At 42.8% G+C, this 18632-nt stretch overlaps 1 protein-coding gene across 2 annotated transcripts in view; it reads right to left on the minus strand.

The window, feature by feature from the left end:
- Window positions 1-7819: 7819 nt before the first annotated feature.
- Window positions 7820-18632, minus strand: part of KHDRBS1 (KH RNA binding domain containing, signal transduction associated 1) — a 41786-nt gene continuing 30973 nt past the window's right edge. The window contains exons 9-11 of one of the 2 annotated variants that reach the window (XR_013995724.1): window positions 17871-18063; window positions 15226-15283; window positions 7820-9407 (exon numbers count right to left, since the gene is read on the minus strand). Coding sequence is in view for 1 of the 2 variants with exons in the window: in XM_081087085.1 (XP_080943211.1) it covers window positions 17966-18063 (98 nt within the window). In the remaining variant the exon portion in view is untranslated. Of the gene's footprint in view, window positions 9408-15225; window positions 15284-16730; window positions 18064-18632 lie in introns of those variants that run through there. The other variant, XM_081087085.1, reaches the window with a different exon arrangement.

Raw genomic sequence — 18632 nt, forward strand, 5'->3', positions numbered from 1 at the left:
GTAGCTCCATCGCTTAGCACAGTGCTTGGCTCCTAATGGAAGTTCAAACCTGGCCAGGCAGCGCGGTTGGTTAGAGCATGGTCCCATACACCAAGGCTGCAGTTAGGATTTAGTAGATCTTTAATTGATATTCAGAGCTTACAGTCCTGGAGATGGACATTAAATGAGTAAATTCGGTAGTATGTTGGAAAGGAATGATTGCTGTGGAGGAAACAAGAAAGGGGAGGGCAGGTGGCAATTATATACCAGGCAATTAGGGTAGCTTCACTGAGGTGACTTTTGAGCAAACACATGAAGGAAATGAGTGAATTAGTCAGGCATATATCCAGAGAAAGGGGGCATTCCAGGCAGAGGAAGTCAGTGGAAAGGCCCTCAGGCACAAGCATGCATGTCTGGTGTGTTTAAGAAACAGCAAGGAGCCGAACCGGTTTGGCTCAGTGGATAGAGCATCGGCCTGTGGACTCAGGGGTCCCAGGTTCGATTCCGGTCAAGGGCATGTACCTTGGTTGTGGGCACATCCCCAGTAGGGGGTGTGTAGAAGGCAGCTGATTGATGTTTCTCTCTCATCGATGTTTCTGGCTCTCTATCCCTCTCCCTTCTTCTCTGTAAAAAGTCAGTAAAATATATTTTTTAAAAAAAGAAACAGCAAGGAGGCCAGTGTGGCTTGGACGGAATAGACAAGAGATCAGGATAAGAGAAAGGAGGAAACATAAAGGACTGTTTAGCTTTATTCTGAATGAGATGGGGAGTAATTGGAGGGTTTGAACTTCCATTTTTATTGATTTTTAGAGAGAGAGAGGAAGGGAGAGAAACAACTATTTATTGTTCTGATTACTTATGCATTCATTGGTTGAGTCTTTTATGTGCCCTGACCAAGACCTAACCCGCACTCTTGGTGTATCAGACAACATTCTAACTAACTGAGCTACCTGGCCAGGGCTGAACTTCCATTTTTAAAGAATCACTCTGGCCTGCTCTGTGAGAATAGACTGTAGGGTCACAAGGGTGGAAGCAGGGAGACCAGACATGAACCTATATGGCAATGACCTTAGCAAGAGATGTTAATGCAGTGGTTCTCAACCTTGCTAATGCCGCGACCCTTTAATACAGTTCCTCATGTTGTGGTGACCCCCAACCATAAAATTATTTTTATTGCTACTTCATAACTGTAATGTTGCTACTGTTATGAATCGTAATGTAAATATCTGGTATGCAGGATGTATTTTCATTGTTACAAATTGAACATAATTAAAGCATAGTGATTAATCACAAAAACAATATGTAATTATATATGTGTTTTCCGATGGTCTTAGGCGACCCCTGTGAAAGGGTCAGTTGACCCCCAAAGGGGTCACGACCCACAGGTTGAGAACTACTGTGTTAATGGTTGGTATCAGATTGAGGGAGGTGATGAGATATGGTTGGATTTTGGATTTGAAGTGAAAGTCAACAGAATTTGTTGACTGATGGATAGATGTGTGGGAAAGAAGATAAAGGATTATTCCAAGGTTTTTAATCTAGACAAATGGAAATGTGGAGTTTAATTCCACACATACACATTTGTTATAGATTTTACAACAAGTCAGGCCTTTCCTTCTGGAGGAAAAAGGCCTGGAAATGGTGGGGTTGGGGTGTGGGGGAGGAGAATGACCAGGTCACAAAACAGAGTAGAAACCAGGGCAGATATTTGTTTTCCCAGCTAAAGAAATTCTGGTGGGGGGAGGGAGGTGGGGGGGGGGCGGGGCAGGGAGGTTGGGGGTTAATGGGGGGATGAGGACACATTTGTAATACCTTAACCAATAAAGAAATTAAAAAAAAGAAAGAAATTCTGGTAGGAGAGCTATTCTGGCCTCTTTAGAGCACTACAATTGAAATGTATCTCATTAATTTCTGAATCCTTAAAGCCTAATACTACCTGGCATATGATAGGCATTCAAAGTAAGTATTAATTCAGTTGAATTGAGATAATGCCAAAATGACTCTTGAAAGGAATGCCTATTGAGAAGGGAAGCTAAATAGTTTCAGGAATATTCCATAGAAGCCTGAGGACAAGCCATACCTGGGAACTCATTTTAACTCAGGTCAATAAACTTTTTGGAGCATCTATTATATCCTGGGCACTAGAGATACAGAGATGCCACTCATTATTTGGGGAGACAGAAGAATCAATAAATTATGGTACAATGTGATAATATCAGTATGTATCAAGTTCAGAGGTGGATGGAAGGTGACTAACTCTGACAGGGATGGTAGGCAAGGGAAGGCTTCCTGGGAGATGACATCAGAGCTGGTTTCTGAGAGATGAATAGCAGTTTACCTGTTATACTCCTACTAAAGGCCCAGTGCATGAAATTTGTGCACTGGGGGGTTGTCCCTCAGCCCTGCCTACACCCTCTCGCAGTCCAGGAGCCCTCAGGGGACATCCGACAGTTGGACATCCTTAGCGCTGCTGCTGTGGCTTCTGGCTGAGCAGTGCTCCTGTGTTGAGCATCTGCCCCCTGGTGTCACGTGCTTGTCATAGCGACCCATCATTTTGATGTTTGGTCGATTTGCATATTAGCCTTTTATTATGTAGGATGGGAGGAATAGCTTGAGTCTGGTAATTGTCTTACTGGGGATGGCAGCAGAGGACTGTCTTGCTGTGCACTTATGTGGAAGGTGCTACACCTTGTACATGGCAAATACTCAGTAAATGTTTGCCAAATTGCTTTTAGGGCATTCAAACAATCCAGGGTAAGAGTTTGCTCAAATTAACTGTTTTGCATGTGACCCATTATCTGTGGCTCCTGCCCATCTTGTACAGGTTGACTATTGATTTTGCCTGCCCAGCATCTATTCATTCCTTCTTCTGGTAAGAAACCTATTATTTTCTTTGGGGAACTACCCTTTCTACCACTCAGTTTGAGGTTTTGTGGGGCTGCTTCACTCTGAAGTTCCAGTGTGGGCAGATGCCCTGTCCTGTTGGATCAAAACATTCCATTCCTACCACTCCAGACAGTGACTGGTTGTGTGTGTGTTTGTGTGTGTGTGTGTTTGCGGGGTAATGGTGTTAGTGCCTAATGCAGCCAAATGCGACATAACCCTAGGATCTTTGCTAGAAGTATTGGGAAATAATTTTAACTTCTGGGATGGCTAAGCAAATTGGTCATAAACAGAGTTGTTGGTATCTTGCTACTGTTGGGAGGAGCTAAACTGACAATGAAGGAAACACAGCCATACCTGAAGCCATTATGGACTTTTCTATTACAAAACTCTAGTTTACATTTGGTGTCTGACAACTGCATCTGAAATAATCCAGAATATACACTTCTATCCTAGTCTCTAGCAGTAACATCTAGGGTCTTAGTCCTTTCACATCTGCCTCCTACGGGCTCTCTGGGGGAAATAATTGTAAGAAGGTAAGATGCTGGTTAGGTTCTGTCTTCCAGATCTGCAGCCACACATTTCAGCTCTTTAGTGACCCTAAAGCCCTCACTTTGCTTCTCTGTGTCATTTCCTGATTAACTTGCTCTCTATTGGCTCGTCCAGGAGTCTTGAGTTTTTGAGGAAATGCCACTGGCTCTAGGCCAGTCCTGTGTTATTATTGGGTGTCGGGAGTCGGAATCTCTTTCTTGGTCATGCACATCTGATCTCAGTATCAGTAGTTTTCGACTTGGAATATGCAGACCTCTGATGGTATACAGTGGGGATGCTGAAACCACAGGGCAAAACACAGTGCTGCTTTCTGGAGTGTCAGTTTTATTCATGAAAATGTTTTTCAATATTAAAGTGTAGTTATTCATAGCACCTTCTCTGAGCCACACTTAGATGAATTAAATCCTGGGTCCACCATTTATTAGCTGCATGACCTTAGGATTACTTAACCTCTCTGTACTTCCGTTTCCTCTATAAGGGTAATATATCATTCATATCTTATGAGATTATGGTAAAAATTTAATCCGTGTAAATGACTTAATAGAACAATGCCCAGTGCATCATAAGTGTTAGCTATTGTTGTTAAAACATGAATATATTATGAAGCACAAAAAACAAACAAACAAAAAAACAAACGCACACAAACTAGTGTAACTTAAAAAATCCAAGACTCTGCCCTAGCTGGTTTGGCTCAGTGGATAAAGAAAGTGTTGTTCTGCGGACTGAAGGATCCCAGGTTCGATTCTGGTCAAGGGCACATGCCTGGGTTTCAGGCTCGATCCCCAATGTGGGGCATGCAGGAGGCAGCCAATCAATGTCTCTCTCTCATCATTGATGTTTCTATGTCTCTCTCCCTCTCCTTTCCTCTCTGAAATCAGTAAGAATGTGTGTGTGTGTGTGTGTATATATATAATGCTATAGAAATAGAAAGGCATTTAAAAAAATAAAATGTCACAGGGATGTGTACAGTATAGGGAATATAGTCAATAATAATATTGTTTTTAAATGTTTTTATTGATTTTAGATAAAGAGGGAGAGATAGAAACATCAATGTGAGAGTGATACATTGATTGGCTGTCTCCTACACACCCCCTCCTGGGGATTGAGCCTGCAACCTAGGCATGTGCTCTGACCAAGAATTGAACCTTTGACCTTTTGGTGCATGGGATGACTTTCAGCCAACTGAGCCACACTGGCCAAGGCTATTCAATAATATTGTAATAACTTTGTAGGGTTACAGATAGTACTATACTTAATGTGATTATTTTATAAGGTATTTAAATGTTGAATCACTATGTTGTACACCTGAAACTAATATTGTATTTGACTATATTCTTTTTTTTTTTAAATCCTCACCCAAGGATATGTTTTTATTCATTTTATTTATATATTTTTATTTAATCCTCACCTAAGGATATTTTTCCCATTGATATTTAGAGGGAGTGGAAGAGAGAGGCAAAGACAGAGAGAAATATCGATGTAAGAGAAACACATCAATTGGTTGCCTTCTGCACACGCCCTGACCAGGGCCTGGCCCAGGGAGGAGCCTGCAACTGAGATATGTGCCCTTGACCGGAATCAAACCTGGGACCTTTTGGTCTGTAGGCCAATGCTCTATCCACTGAGCCAAATTGACTAGGGCTGTTTTTATTAATTTTAAAGAGGGATAGAGAGAGAAGGATAAACATTGATTGGTTGCCTCCCATACACACCCTGATTGGGGATTGAACCTGCGACCTAGGTATGTGCCCTGACCAGGAATTGAACCCGCAACCTTTTGGTGTATGGGACAGTGCTCCAATCAACTGAGCCACCCAGCCAGGGCTCAACTATATTCTTTAAAAAATAATACTTACATGTGATTGTTACTATAAGAGCCCACAAGTGAGAATCCAGGTTCTTCTAATTTCCGGGGCCATTTTCACTTCATGTATGCATTAGTCTCCCCCATCCACCTTCCACATCTTAGGGCCACCCACCCTTTGTCATCCAGACATTTGCCTTCCATTTGATTATTACAAAGATAATGTATGCAAGCTTTAAAAAATAACAATTTCTTCAGTTTTTTAAAAATAGGATTTTGTTAGTTAATGTACTTGGTGGGGAGTGGGCAATGAAGATAGAAGGAACAGCATGAGCAAAGGTCCAGAGGTTATGTTTCAGAAGAGCAAGTCCATTTTGGCTTGAGAGTAATTGAAGATGAGGCTGGCAAAATAGATTAAGTTTGTATCACTCGAGGATCTTAAATGTTACATACATTGAAGAGTTTGAAGTTGATTTAAACTCTCTAAGCCTGTTTCATCTGTAAAATTAGGATAATTTCTATCTCACTGAATTGTGAGGATTAACGACGGAGAGAAGCAAACAGATGGGCAAGATATCCTATAGAAGAAACGGAATGGCTGTCTTACAAGTTGAAGACGAAGAGGTGGGATAGAGCAAACCATCCCACCTCTCAGGGTGGCCTATAATTCAAATGGTCTCACTTTTGAGATCTATTTTGGCAAGGCACATATCAACCACCACCAGAGGGAGCTCATACAAAGGAATCAGAGCTCCCAGCTCCACAGGAAAATTGTGGTGAGCAAGTCTGGGCAGGGGTGTGGAATCCTGAACCCAATCCAGAGTCTCAATGATAGGAGGGGGCATGGATCTAGGTGCCCCCTCTCTGGCTCCTTCTTCTTAGACCCATCTTAAGGACAGGGGTTGGACATGCTGCTACAACCTCCTAGAGCTTAGCAGCTAGCCAGATGTAAGATATCTGGGATAAGGGTAGAGGATGAGGGCCAGATCTAGTTTGGGGGCCTGAATTTCTGTGTCGCAGGTATAAAGGGCTTTTCACCAACTCTGCTTATACGGAGTCCAACTGCTTAGGCTACGGGTGCCAGGCAGGCAGTCTATCTAGATCTGGGAACTGTAGAAAAGAAGCTGGGCTGCAGTGTGAGGATAAGGAGTGCCATATCTGACAATCAGTCATTATAGTGGCATCTACATGGCCTCAGGACTCTAACCTTTAGGTCTATCAGCAGTGGTTCTCAACCTTCCTAATGCCGTGACCCTTTAATACAGTTCCTCATGTTGTGGTGACCCCCAATTTCATTGTTACAAATTGAACATAATTAAAGCATAGTGATTAATCACAAAAACAATATATAATTATGTTTTCCGATAGTCTTAGGTAACTCCTGTGAAAGGGTCTTTTGACCCCCAAAGGGGTCGCGACCCACAGGTTGAGAACTGCTGGGTTATGGAGTCTAGCTTAGTGCTTCATACAATTTTTACAAAACCTCCTTTGTCTTCTCCACTAACCCAGTGAGAAAAGTGGGGATTTTTGTGTTGCAGATATTACAGTGAAAGCCTAGACATTTAGCAATTTACCCAAGATCTAAAAGCACTCAAGGGCAGAGTTGGGCCCGAAGCAGTAGGAGTGGCTCTGAGGGGCCCAGAAAAGGGAAGGCGGGCCAACAGAGCAAGAGCCTTCAGAACTGCCTCAGCAAGCACTGGCTCTAGGCCAGGTTTCATACCCATTGCTCTGGGCCAGCTCTGCTGCTAGGCCCCAGGTTGCCAGCCCAGATGCCACACTCCTACCCTAGTCCCCTGAGAGACCATCACCCTGGCAACAGCCAGAGAAAAACCCAGCTAAAATATTTATGGCTCAAAACAGTCCAGAGGCTTCCGATGGGGGAGGGAAAAAGCTGATGTCATCCCTTCTCTGCTTGTCCAGGAAAGTGACTGACATGAAGGGCAGCTGGGTGTGTGGGCCAAACCCAATAGGTCAGGGTTCTCACAGGAAGCTAGCTCCCTACGGCTGCAAGTGTTAATGAAAGGAGGGAGGAGTCTGTATGTGATAGGTGACAAGACTGGGTAGGAAACACAAGCCAGATAAAAGGAGGAAGGAACTCTGTGCTAGGTATTTCACACACATTCCATTTGCTTCTCAGATCCCATTCAGTGGATAAGGATTATCCTACTTTTACGGAGTAAATAAGCCCTGAAAAGCACACGATGAGTGATGAGCTAGGATTTGAATCCAGACCTGTTTGGCTTTAACCCTGTGAGCTTTCTGCAAGATTTCATGGCTCTCAAGTAGATATCCTGTATTTGGGGTTGAGCATATGGCTGCCTAGGAACCTAGCTGCTTCTCAGACAGTGACACCAGCTCCATGGCTTCATTTACCAGTGACCAGGATGTTATATGATTCCCTAGCTCCTTCACATCCCAGGAATTCTCAGTTCTGGGTAAACCCGATGGTTTGTCATCCTTACAATGCTTTACTGCTTCAAAATGGTTGTGGTTGGAAGAGGTACAAACAGGTCAAAAGCAGGGACTATGAAAATCTAATAGTCCCCCTTTTTATTTATCTTTTGGTAAATCCTCACTCGAGGATATTTTTTCCATAGTTTTGTAGACAGAGTGGAAGGGAGGGCAGGGAGGGGGAGAGAAACATCCATATAAGAGAGACACATTGATTGGTTGCCTTCTGCATGTGCCCCACTGGGGGCTGGGGATCGAAACCTGCAATCCAGGTACAAGCCCTTGTCTAAATGCTGAGCAACACCAGCCAGGGCTGATAGCCCCTATTTTTAACTTTAGGTACTGTTATTTTGTTTTCTCATATGCAAAATGAGTATAATGAAATGGGGGATTAAGTGAAACAGTGCATATAAATGCTTGATATAGTACCTGGTACAACTAAGCATTCAATAAATCATCTGTTATTTATAGTAATCAAAATATAAAAATGTGCTCAGAGGTTAAATAACTTGCCCAAAGTAAAGCAACTGATTTCAATATCCTTTTCCTGCTAAGAATAAATCTAAGCTTATTACAATGTCCTAAGCTCAGTTAAAAGGCAGACAGGCTCTCTCCCAAACTCAGCCCTTCTTGATCCCTTGTTAGAACCTCATTGTAAAACCAGCCTAGACTTTAGGTCACAGGAAACCGGAAGTCTGTATCAAAGGTTGACTTTCCAATCCTTCAAGAGAAATGTTAGGGCAAATAGCTAGCCTAATATAACTAGAAGGTAATTGGGAGCTCTAAAGGGAAGCTTTGGTTCTCTCTCAAAGTTGATAGAAGCTACCAGAGTGGGACCATTCATCACTTGACTAAACTTTTATTGAGCCCCTCATTGCCAGATATATGCTGGGGAAGGGATACAGTACAGGAGGTAAAGCCCTACCCTTAAAGAACTTTTTGAGTAATTTTAGTAATCAACAAGGAAGAGAAAAACAGGTGCAGAGGTTAAATAACTTGCCCAAAATAAACGAACCTTCTCACTTGGCTTTCCTCAGGCTGTTATGGAGTTGGTGAGCAGCTTCTCTCTAGGAGCCCTCTGGAAGCGTCCAAGGGCCCCCAGGTTGGCACCCACAACACAAATGTGGCAGGGAGGGAAATAAGTGGTGAGGAATAGGTAGGTGTTCTAGCCAGTTCTGTTGGAGGCTAAGGTGAAGCAGGCAAACTGGGAATGACACAGGAGGTGCCAGTTTATTCAGATTTAGGCCATGATGAGGATACTGTTAGTCCCCTTCAACATTTAAAAAAATGTTTTTTATTGATTTTTAGAGAGAGAGGAAGGGAGAGATAGAAACATTAATGAGAGAGAAACATTGATTGGCTGTCTCCTGCACATCCCTCACTGGGGACCGAGCCTGCAACCTGGGCATGTGCCCTGACCAGGAATCGAACCTGAACCTCCTGGCTCATGGGTCAATGCTCAACCACTGAGCCACACTGGCTGGGCTCCCCTTCAATTTTTTTCAAGTTCTGAGCATGTTTAACTGTTAGTATCACAATCCCCTGCAACCCTGAGGACTTCATTTTGGGCCTAGAGACTCTTAGGGGATCCTAACTGGCTTTTTGTGTGTAAATCAGACATATCAAAGAAGCGGGTGAGAACATGTTGATCTCTCTGGTGTTTCTCTGTGCTCAGCAAATGCCCTCAGGCCAGCCTTGACAGCAGGCAGCTCTCCCAGTTTCTGGAGTCCTCTGATAGCTGCAAAGACACAAGCAGAAAATTAAGAAACATGAAACTGCCCTATCAGGGGCTTCCCTGCCACCCAGATGGCCAGGCTGCCTCCCTTACAGTCTCCCCAACAGACAGGAAAACTGCAGTTGTTTCATTCAGTACAAGATTTCTAGGTGCACAGATGAGTAGAAAATACAAGTCCACAGCCTATGAGCTCTCTTTTCATGTCAGTCAAACATATGGACCCTCACACCTTATACTCCAGCCTTGGCCTCAGCTGAGTGATCCAGGGCAAAATCAACTAAATCTTTGGGGTTTTTAGTTATACAAGCTTTAGGACCCACAATTATACAAAAGGGGAAATGCTTCCTGCTCTCCCAGAGATATGAAGATCCAAATGAACAAAGAACTTCAAACCACAAGAAGAAGAAGAAGAGCGAGGAGGAGGAGAAAAAGACTTTGGAAGAAAGGGATTGGGGAAATAGGGATCTTCTAGTACCGCAATCCTAGATTCAGGGGTCTATATTTCCTGGCCTTGAGGTGTTTAATCCCAGCCTCAAATGATCAGGGTTAACCACAGGAGAGATACATCCTATGCCAAAGCCTGTAACAGTGTTACCCACCTTTTAAAAAATGGTACTACCATTGCCCCAGTTGTTCAAGCCAGTAACCTAGGAGCCCTCCTCTTCTCCCACATCTAATCAATCAACACATTATAGTAATTCAATCTCCTACAAGTCATTTAAAAATATATGTATATTTTTATTGATTTCAGAGAGGAAGGGAGAGGGAGAAACATCAATGATGAGTCATTGATCAGCTGCCTCTTGCACACCCTCCACTGGGAATCACAACCTGGGAATGTGCTCTAGACTGGAATCAAACCTGGGCCCCTTCAGTCCACAGGTTGATGCTCTATCCACTGAGCAAAACTGGGTAGGGCTCTCCTAAAAGTTTTGAATCCACTTACTTCTCTACATTCTCACTACTGTCACCTTAAAGAGGTCTTTTCTTGCCTGGACTATAATCCATTCTCTGCTTGGGAGCAAATGAAGTTTAAAAAACAGAAATCTAATCATGTCATTCCCCCTCCCATCACTCCCGGATTCAATGGTCTTCAGTGAAGAACACAGAATAAGGTCCAGATTCTTACCTCATCTTGAATCTGGCTCAGTCCTACCCTCTGCCTATAATGTGCTCCATGCCCTTTCCCAAGCCTTCTACCTAGGTAATTCTTCCTTTTATTTTATTACTTTATTTTTTTTGCTAACTCTTCCTTTTATTTTTTTAAATATGGGTTTCTTTAAAAAGTCAACCACTGAGCCACACTGGCTAGGCTGCTCTTCCTTTTAGATGTCAGCTTAAACATCATTCCCTCAAGGAAAACCCCAGTCAAGTTAGCTCCCTGTTGTGTACCCTCATAACACCCTGTGCTTTTTCTGTCATAGCACAGATGATTACAACTGCTATAACATGTTATTTATGAGTTTTATCTGTTTAGTGTCTGTTTCCCCAAATATACTTTTTTTTTTTTTTACAATTGTTTATTGAGGGAGGGAGAAATAGATTTATTTTTCCACTTATTTATGCAATAGAGGCCCGGTGCACGAAATGCATGCACTGGCAGGTCCCTCAGCCTGGCCTGGCCCTCTCACAGTTGGACATCCCTCTCAGTCCAGGAGTCCTCAGTCCTTACCACCCACCCGCTCGCTCCTTACTGCTCGGCTCGCTGCTCCTTAGTGGCAGGCTCCTTACCGCTGGGCTTGCTGCTCCTTAGCACTGCCGCAGAGGCAGGTGAGGCTCCCGCTACCACGGCTGCTCTTGTCAGCCATGAGCCTGGCCTATGGCTGAGTGGTGCTCCCCCTGTAGGAGCGCACTGACCACCAGGGGGCAGCTCCTGCATTGAAAGTCTGCCCCTGGTGGGCAGTGCACATCATAGCAACCAGTGATTCTGATCGTTTCGCTGTTAACGGTTACTTAGACTTTTTTTTTTTTAATGTATTTTATTGACTTCAGAGAGGGAGGGGGAGAGAGAGAGAAACATCAATGATGAGAATCATTGACTGGCTGCCTCCTGCATGCCCCCTACTGGGGACTGAGCCTGCAACTCAGGCATGTGCCCTTGGCCAGAATTGAACCTGGGACCCTCAGTCCGCAGGCTGACGCTCTATCCGTTGAGCCAAACCAGCTAGGGCGGTCACTTAGACTTTTATTATATAGATTCCTTGGTTTTTTCTTGTATGTGCCCTAATTGGGGATTGAACCTGAAACCTTGGTGTAATGGTATGACGCTCTAACCAACTGAGCTACCCAGCCAGGGCTCCTCAAATATACTGTAACCTCCATGAGGCCAGAGACCAATTTTATCTTGTTCACTTGCCACTGACTCTCCAGTGTCTAGCACATACTAGTAGTAGGTATTCCTACTTATAACAGTGAATGCATTAAGGAAAATGAATAATAGGAGCCATGTATACTGATATCTGGACAGAAGTTTATGAAGAATCATATCAGAGCATAGGTATTTCTTTCTCAAAGGCTGATGCAATTTGTTTCCTATTTTCCAACCCCAGAGAGCCTGAGAAATGGGTAGTACCCATTTTATAGCTAAAGCTGGACCATGAATAGAAAGTATGAAGCCTGCAGGATTCAGAAGACCCCAGAGAAGACTTGGTCCTGTATCTGAACTGCAACCTTTCAGTATACGGGACAATGCTCCAACTGAGCCATACTAGTCAGGGCTGAATCCAAATACTTCGATCTCAAGTTCTTACTCATGGTGCCTAGGGGGAAGAGACTGGCTATCCTGAGGTGGGCTCTAGAGGTTGACAAGGGAACAGCTAATTCAGGCATCTTAAAACAGTATAAACAGAAACAGTGCCCAAGTTTCTGGTAGTGTGCTCTACTTACCTGATTAATCTGGGGCAATACTCTGGCCATGGCTCACAGTCTGCCAAGAAACAACTCCAACAGGCTGTCTTTTTTCAGGAGTCCCCATAACCTCTCTTGCTGGAAACAGCAAGGTCTTCTTAAAGCAAAAAGCTCCCCTTCCCCTAACTGGTTTAGCTCAGTGGATAGAGTGTCAGCCTGCAAACTGAAAGGTTCCAGGTTCAATTCTGGTCAAGGGCACATGTCCAGGTTGTGGGCTCGATCCCCAGTGGGAGACTTGCAAGAGGCAGCCGATCCATGATTCTCTCTCATCATGGATGTTTCTATCTCTTTCTCCCTCTTCCTTCCTCTATGAAATCAATAAAAATATATTAAAAAAAAAAAAAAAGCTCCCCTAGGTCTAGGTGAAGGAAGCACAAAGATAGCTTGAGTGCCTGCCTGAGAACTCCCCTGCCTAATGCCTGCCTGAGATGCAGCCAATCGCCACAGCTTAGGCTAGGAATGAGTAGGACACCTACTGCCCAGAAGCTACTACTGCACTTGCAGTCAAGGAATGCTAAGAGGCTAAAACCCAGCAGCATGATTATGAAATTCAAGTCCCTTCCAGATACAAGTCTCCCTCCTTTTAGAAAAGAGAACTGAAGTTGGCAGAACACTGGATGAAAACACATTATCTGTCTCAGAGGCAGAGAAAGGCCACAGAGTAGAGAACCTCCAGCCCTGGGTTGAAAAATTGGTTCTAGATGTCAGCGAACATAATCCGCTCCCATTACCCAAAAAAGGGGTTTGGTCTGCTGCTTGAATATAACCTCCTTGGGAGCACAGGGCATCAATCAGGCCACAATAGGACTAGGATACAGTACCCACCATAGATAGGCCTTTGCTCCTAAAGGACTAGGCCAGGGAACAAAAGAAATAGTTAGGCAGTGCAGTACACTTCCTCCCCTCCCCCCAACAGCTGCCATCTCAAGACAGCTGTATGCAGCCTGTGTGCTCAAGGCTATTAAATATTCATCAGATGCTTGCTAGTACTAGTTTCAAACATTCAAGAGGCACAAAAGGATGTGTTTAAAGCCACCCAGGAACTAACTGGATGATTTTCCCCCCCTCTGCCCTGAATAAGTTGTTAGGGTTCTGATAGCACGGAGAAGACAAGATCTACCTATTTAAGCCAAAGGCACTTTATAGTCTTTGACAGAGTAATTTTCCTTCTTGGATACCATTTTTTAGCCTCCCTCTTAGCCAGGAGCCTCTGAGATTTGAAGACTTTAAGGAAGGCCATTTGTCTTGAGCATGGTTTGGGGCATCCAGAAAGTCCTGAATATGATATTGGTCACATGAATGGGTAAATTTAAGATAAAGTCCCTGAATTCATAAAAGTGTCTCAGTTCTGCCTAGGGTAGTCTTAAGAACGGACATTGAGGGAAATGTTTTTCATTTGTGCACTGGTGGGGCCCCTTGGCCTGGGCTGCGCACTCTTGCAATCTGGGACCCCTCGGGGGATGTCGGACTGCTGGTTTCAACCCAATCTCCATAGGCCAGTCTGTGGGACCCACTGGTGCATGAATGTGTGCACTAGGCCTCTAGTATTCATATAAGATCTTTAGTTAATCTTGCCTTGCTCTCCCCCTTTCCCTCTAAGATTCATCAGTCTGTTCCATGTTTCCATGCCTGTGTGTTGAGTGTCTGCCCCTTGGTGGTCAGTGTGCGTCATAGCTACCAGTCAAATGGTTGCTTAGAATTTTATATATATAGTCTAGTGGCCTGGTGCACAAATTCATGCACATTGAAATTAGAAGAAATATTTTAATATTGCTATTCACCCTTTCTCTATAATAGAAGTGTCAACCAAATTCACGACAATGACAGATTGAAACACATGTGTGCGATCAGCACCGAGAGCTTTATATGTACCACCCATGTGTGAGTCAACATATCCTTTTATAGATATAGAATAAACTTGCTTAATTATACCTGCTTTCTGATTTAGCTAAACTTCTTCCAACCCAGTGAACCACCCCAACTTCTCTTTCAGCACTGGTTTAGAATTGGCTGGAAATATCAACATGAAGTAGACTATTACTGTAGATCACTCAGGGAGAACAAAGGGTAAAATACTTAACTGCAGCAGTGTTTTTGACTATATTCTAAGCAGTGAGAAAACCTGAAGTCATTTACAAGGTCCACCATTTCTTCTTTTCAGTGGGGGCAAGTTTCTAAACTTTCTAAATCTCCATTTTCTGGCTAAGAAAATAGGATTCCACCAAGTCTTCTATCTACCTACTCCAGGACTTCTGTGAGGATCAAATGAGATGAGGCACGGGAAAACAATTCACAGACATTTGGTTAAAGTGTAAAATGTTTCCACCTGGCTATAAAGCAAGTCATGTTCCTGGGCTGAAGAAACTTCAAGGAGACTAGTTGCTAGGGAGAGGAAGCCGGGCGTTGCTATGTCATTACTAGGCGCCCATAGTCACCATTTTCTGGCTGGGCTGGGCTGTGGGCTGCATTTTGAGCCATGGGTCTCAGCAGCGTTGGCTGTGATTTGGTGGCGTGTCGCTCTGGGGTGGTGGCAGGGCCTGTGCCCCACTTGGGGAAAGCCGAGTGTTGCTTTGTGGCTGCCAGGTTCGTGGTACTGTTTATTGTTAAATGGCCTGTCGCTAGGGAGAGGAAGCCGGCTGCATTTTGCGCCATGGGGTCTTGGCAGCGTCGGCTGAGATTTGGTGGGCTGTCGCTCTGGGGTGGTGGTGGGGCCTGTGTCCCATGTGGGGAAGCCGAGTGTTGCTTTGTGGGTGCCAGGTCCATGGTGCTGTTTCTCTGTAAATGGCCAGTGTGCATCATGGCAGCTCCTGTGTTGAGCGTCATAGCGACTTATTGGATGGTCAGACACTTGGTATATTAGCCTTTTACATAGATAAAAGTCCCATATCCTTAATAGAAAGACACCTTAACATACCTGACATGGGTCTTTAATACCCATTCTACTCCAGGAAATGTCTTGAGTTTTCAATGACCTGAAAATGGAGAAGTAAGAGATCAGTCTTTTGAAGAGGAAGGTTTAAAGACATACAAAATAAAAGATAGAGATCCTGCATGCAATTTATACATTACAGGAGAGAAACATGCAACTTTAAGGAAATTTTAAGTAACATTTCATTGTGAATATCAATATGGGAACCTATGGGGGCTCATCCTTGTACATTTTAAAATAGCTGAGCAGAAAGCTTTACTTTGGGGAGAAGATCTAATCTACAGTCATTGAAATTTTACATTGTGTCATTTAAGATGTCAGACTTTGTGCCCAGGTTACATTACAGTTCACTTGTGATGGGCAGGATTATTAAGAGTTATGGCTAATTTATGCGGCAGCATATGGTTTTTCTTTTTACAGCTATTTTTATTAAACAAGTTTTTCAAAGTTTTAACATTAAAATTAACAGCTAAAGAATTGTTTATGCAAGTTGCTGTCACAGTTTATGTAAAAGAGAAATATGTGCTATTAAAATCAGACATTTAGGTTACCTTTGGTTTTTTGCGATGCATGTTAGCTTTACACATCCTGATTCTCTTGCGATAATTTTCCTTTAAAAAGGGGGGTATAGAGTGATCTCTTTTCATCAAAACAAGACATAATGCCCTGAAAGCTGACTTCAAACCATGGTTGAAAATTCAGTTATTTACACTTTATCACAATCTACAAATACATTTTTTGTTGGTGTGTTTTAAAAAGAAAAAAAATGTCCATCATGCACTGCTGCAGGCAGCTTGGCACTTCATACAAGAGGATTTTTCACCCCCGAGCAGTTTTAGGTGGCTCACTTAGAGAAGGCATGCAAACCCTAAAAATTAACAGAGGAGTAGAAACAGGGCCAACCAATTCCATCATTTCCTCTTGATCTCTCAGGAGGGAGTACAGAGCCAGCCTATCATGCCAGATCCTGCCCCAGCCCAGCTGATTTATTAATAGCATTTTTGGGATTAGAAGGGAAACCCTTAAGTGAACCCAGAGTTTGCTGAACTGTCATCTCGAAAGCAGGTGCTATCCCTTTCCAATCTCACAGAGATTATTTGGTGTCACTTGTAGGACCACCAAGGGACTCTATAGTAGATGTGAACAAGGTGGCTGGCACTTTAAATATTGACACCTCTGTATGGAAACCAATCCAAGCTTTGGTTTAGTTGTTTTTTTCTCTCCAGAAATTAGATTTTGTGATAGGATTAGATAAAACTGTTTTCAACAACTTCCAGGGGGTGAAAAAGCTTTGGTTATTTTTAAACTAAAACTTAACAACTCATAAACTTTTTTTGGTAAACTTAAAATAAAATCCCCACCACAACTTTTAAGAATGTCTCCAAGCTCCAACTTTTAACAAGACCATTAACTTTATAATTAATTTAAGTTTATTTGAAAGAGAAAACTATTTTATTGTCCACCCACAAAAATGACAATTCATCACATTTACTTTGATTAAAAAAGGACTAAACTTTATTGACAAACTGCTTCAGACATTTTGACATAAGTTTAAGCTACCTATTTAGGCAGACTTACACATGTAGCATTTAATCTTCCAAGAACAAAATGGGAGGATGGTACAAATCCAATTAGGACTTTAACTTATGTACAAAGTGGATTTTGATTCCTTTTTCATTCAGCTGCAGTGTCCCTTTTTATATCATGCTAGTGTTGAGACATACTTCACTGACTACCTTGGGAACAGTTCAATATTGTCAAACTTAAAAAATTATCAGCTTTTGGCCCCAGTGTCCAAGTGAGCTTTTCATGGAGTGTAGAATCTCAGATGGACAAAACACTTTCTTTTTAAATACTGAAATTTTAATTATTAGTACTATTATTTAAAGACTGTGGCTAAAAAGCTCTGCATCAGATTCAATTCAGGTGGCAAACCCCTCTCCCCCAATTAAACTCTTCAAAGCCTACTTTCCACTAAGTATCTCTCAACACTGTATGTCTGGGGCTAGATTTCAAAACCCACATAATGAAAAAGTCATTTTTACAAACCTAATCTTGTTGTTGTTTTTTAAGTCAATTAATGTTAAAATTGCATCAACTATTTAATTCATGAGGATCTTTCATATTAAAATTTAACCTTAAGATTCAACCGCCATGTGCTTTTAAAGGAAACATTTTTAGTGACGTCTGAGCTCACTTTTACATGGTGGCACCTATTGCCGTTAACGTTTGTGATTTTAAATCTTAAACAGCCCTGAATTTTGAAATGTAGCCTAGTTTGGGATTCTGCAACTACAGCTATACGGGATGCCTCAAATCAAAACTAAGATAAAGTTAACAAGCCTTAACTTCAGAACCTTTAAGCAAGCAATGTCACTTTTGAAACTAACAGGTTTGTGGTGGTTTTTTTTACTCAACTTCTTTTTTTTATTATAAAAGGTACATTTCTGTTTATATTTAAACAACAAAGAAAAAAAAGCATCTACACACTTAAAAAAATTAATTCGATATTCCTAAATCTATTTTAACTCATTTTAAAATACTACATACAGAAGCCAGAATGCAGAGTTAAGAATGGAGTAAGGTGGGGAGAAGAAGGGGACCACGAAGAAAAACACTTAGACAATTACTTGTCTGTTGTGGGTAAAGCAACAGGAATCCTGGGAGATACAAGAAATCAGTAACAACTTTGCTCATAACTGATATTTTCCCCTCATGTTTGTTTTTAATAACGTCCATATGGGTGCTCTCTGTATGCTCCCTTCACCGGCCTAGCTGGAGGGGCCTTCAGCGACGGCCTGGTCCCATTCCAGTCGTCTTGGCCTATGGGGAAAGCAAGAACAGTTTATAAAACCATGTGTCAATGGCATCTGAGGATGAGCACGGGTAAGTCACCTGGCAAAGAAACACTGCTTTGCTACCTACCCAGTAGCCCTTGCTTTTCCCTCTACTTGGCCCTCCTGAGCAGCTTAGGCAATTTCCCAACTGGAGGGAAGTTTTGAGTGGATAGACACAAGCAAACAGCCCAAACAGGGCTTGGAATAATCTCCAGCAAAGAGGGTCTCCACAGGCAACATGATTTATACTCCAGTCCCCAAACCTGGATAAACCCAACACTTGCTGAGACAGTGAGGAAATCAATCTCAATGGGTTTGCAATATCTGTTCCCAAAGCAACCAGACAGCCTCAGGTAAGGTGAAGCAGGTAGCTCCCTTTCCATATAACAGAAAGTCAGGCTTCCTCATGGAGAAGTGTCCCCTGGCTCTCTGGGAGAAGCAAGCAAGTACCACTTTTCATGAGGCTCCCAACCAGCAGAGCTGCGGCCCAATGCTCTGGTAGAGCAAAGTACAATCGTGTTTAGAGCACTAATTAGGAGAATTCATTATTTCCGC

The sequence above is a fragment of the Myotis nattereri genome (assembly GCF_964212035.1).
Source record: "Myotis nattereri genome assembly, chromosome: 3".
NCBI lineage: Eukaryota > Metazoa > Chordata > Mammalia > Chiroptera > Vespertilionidae > Myotis > Myotis nattereri.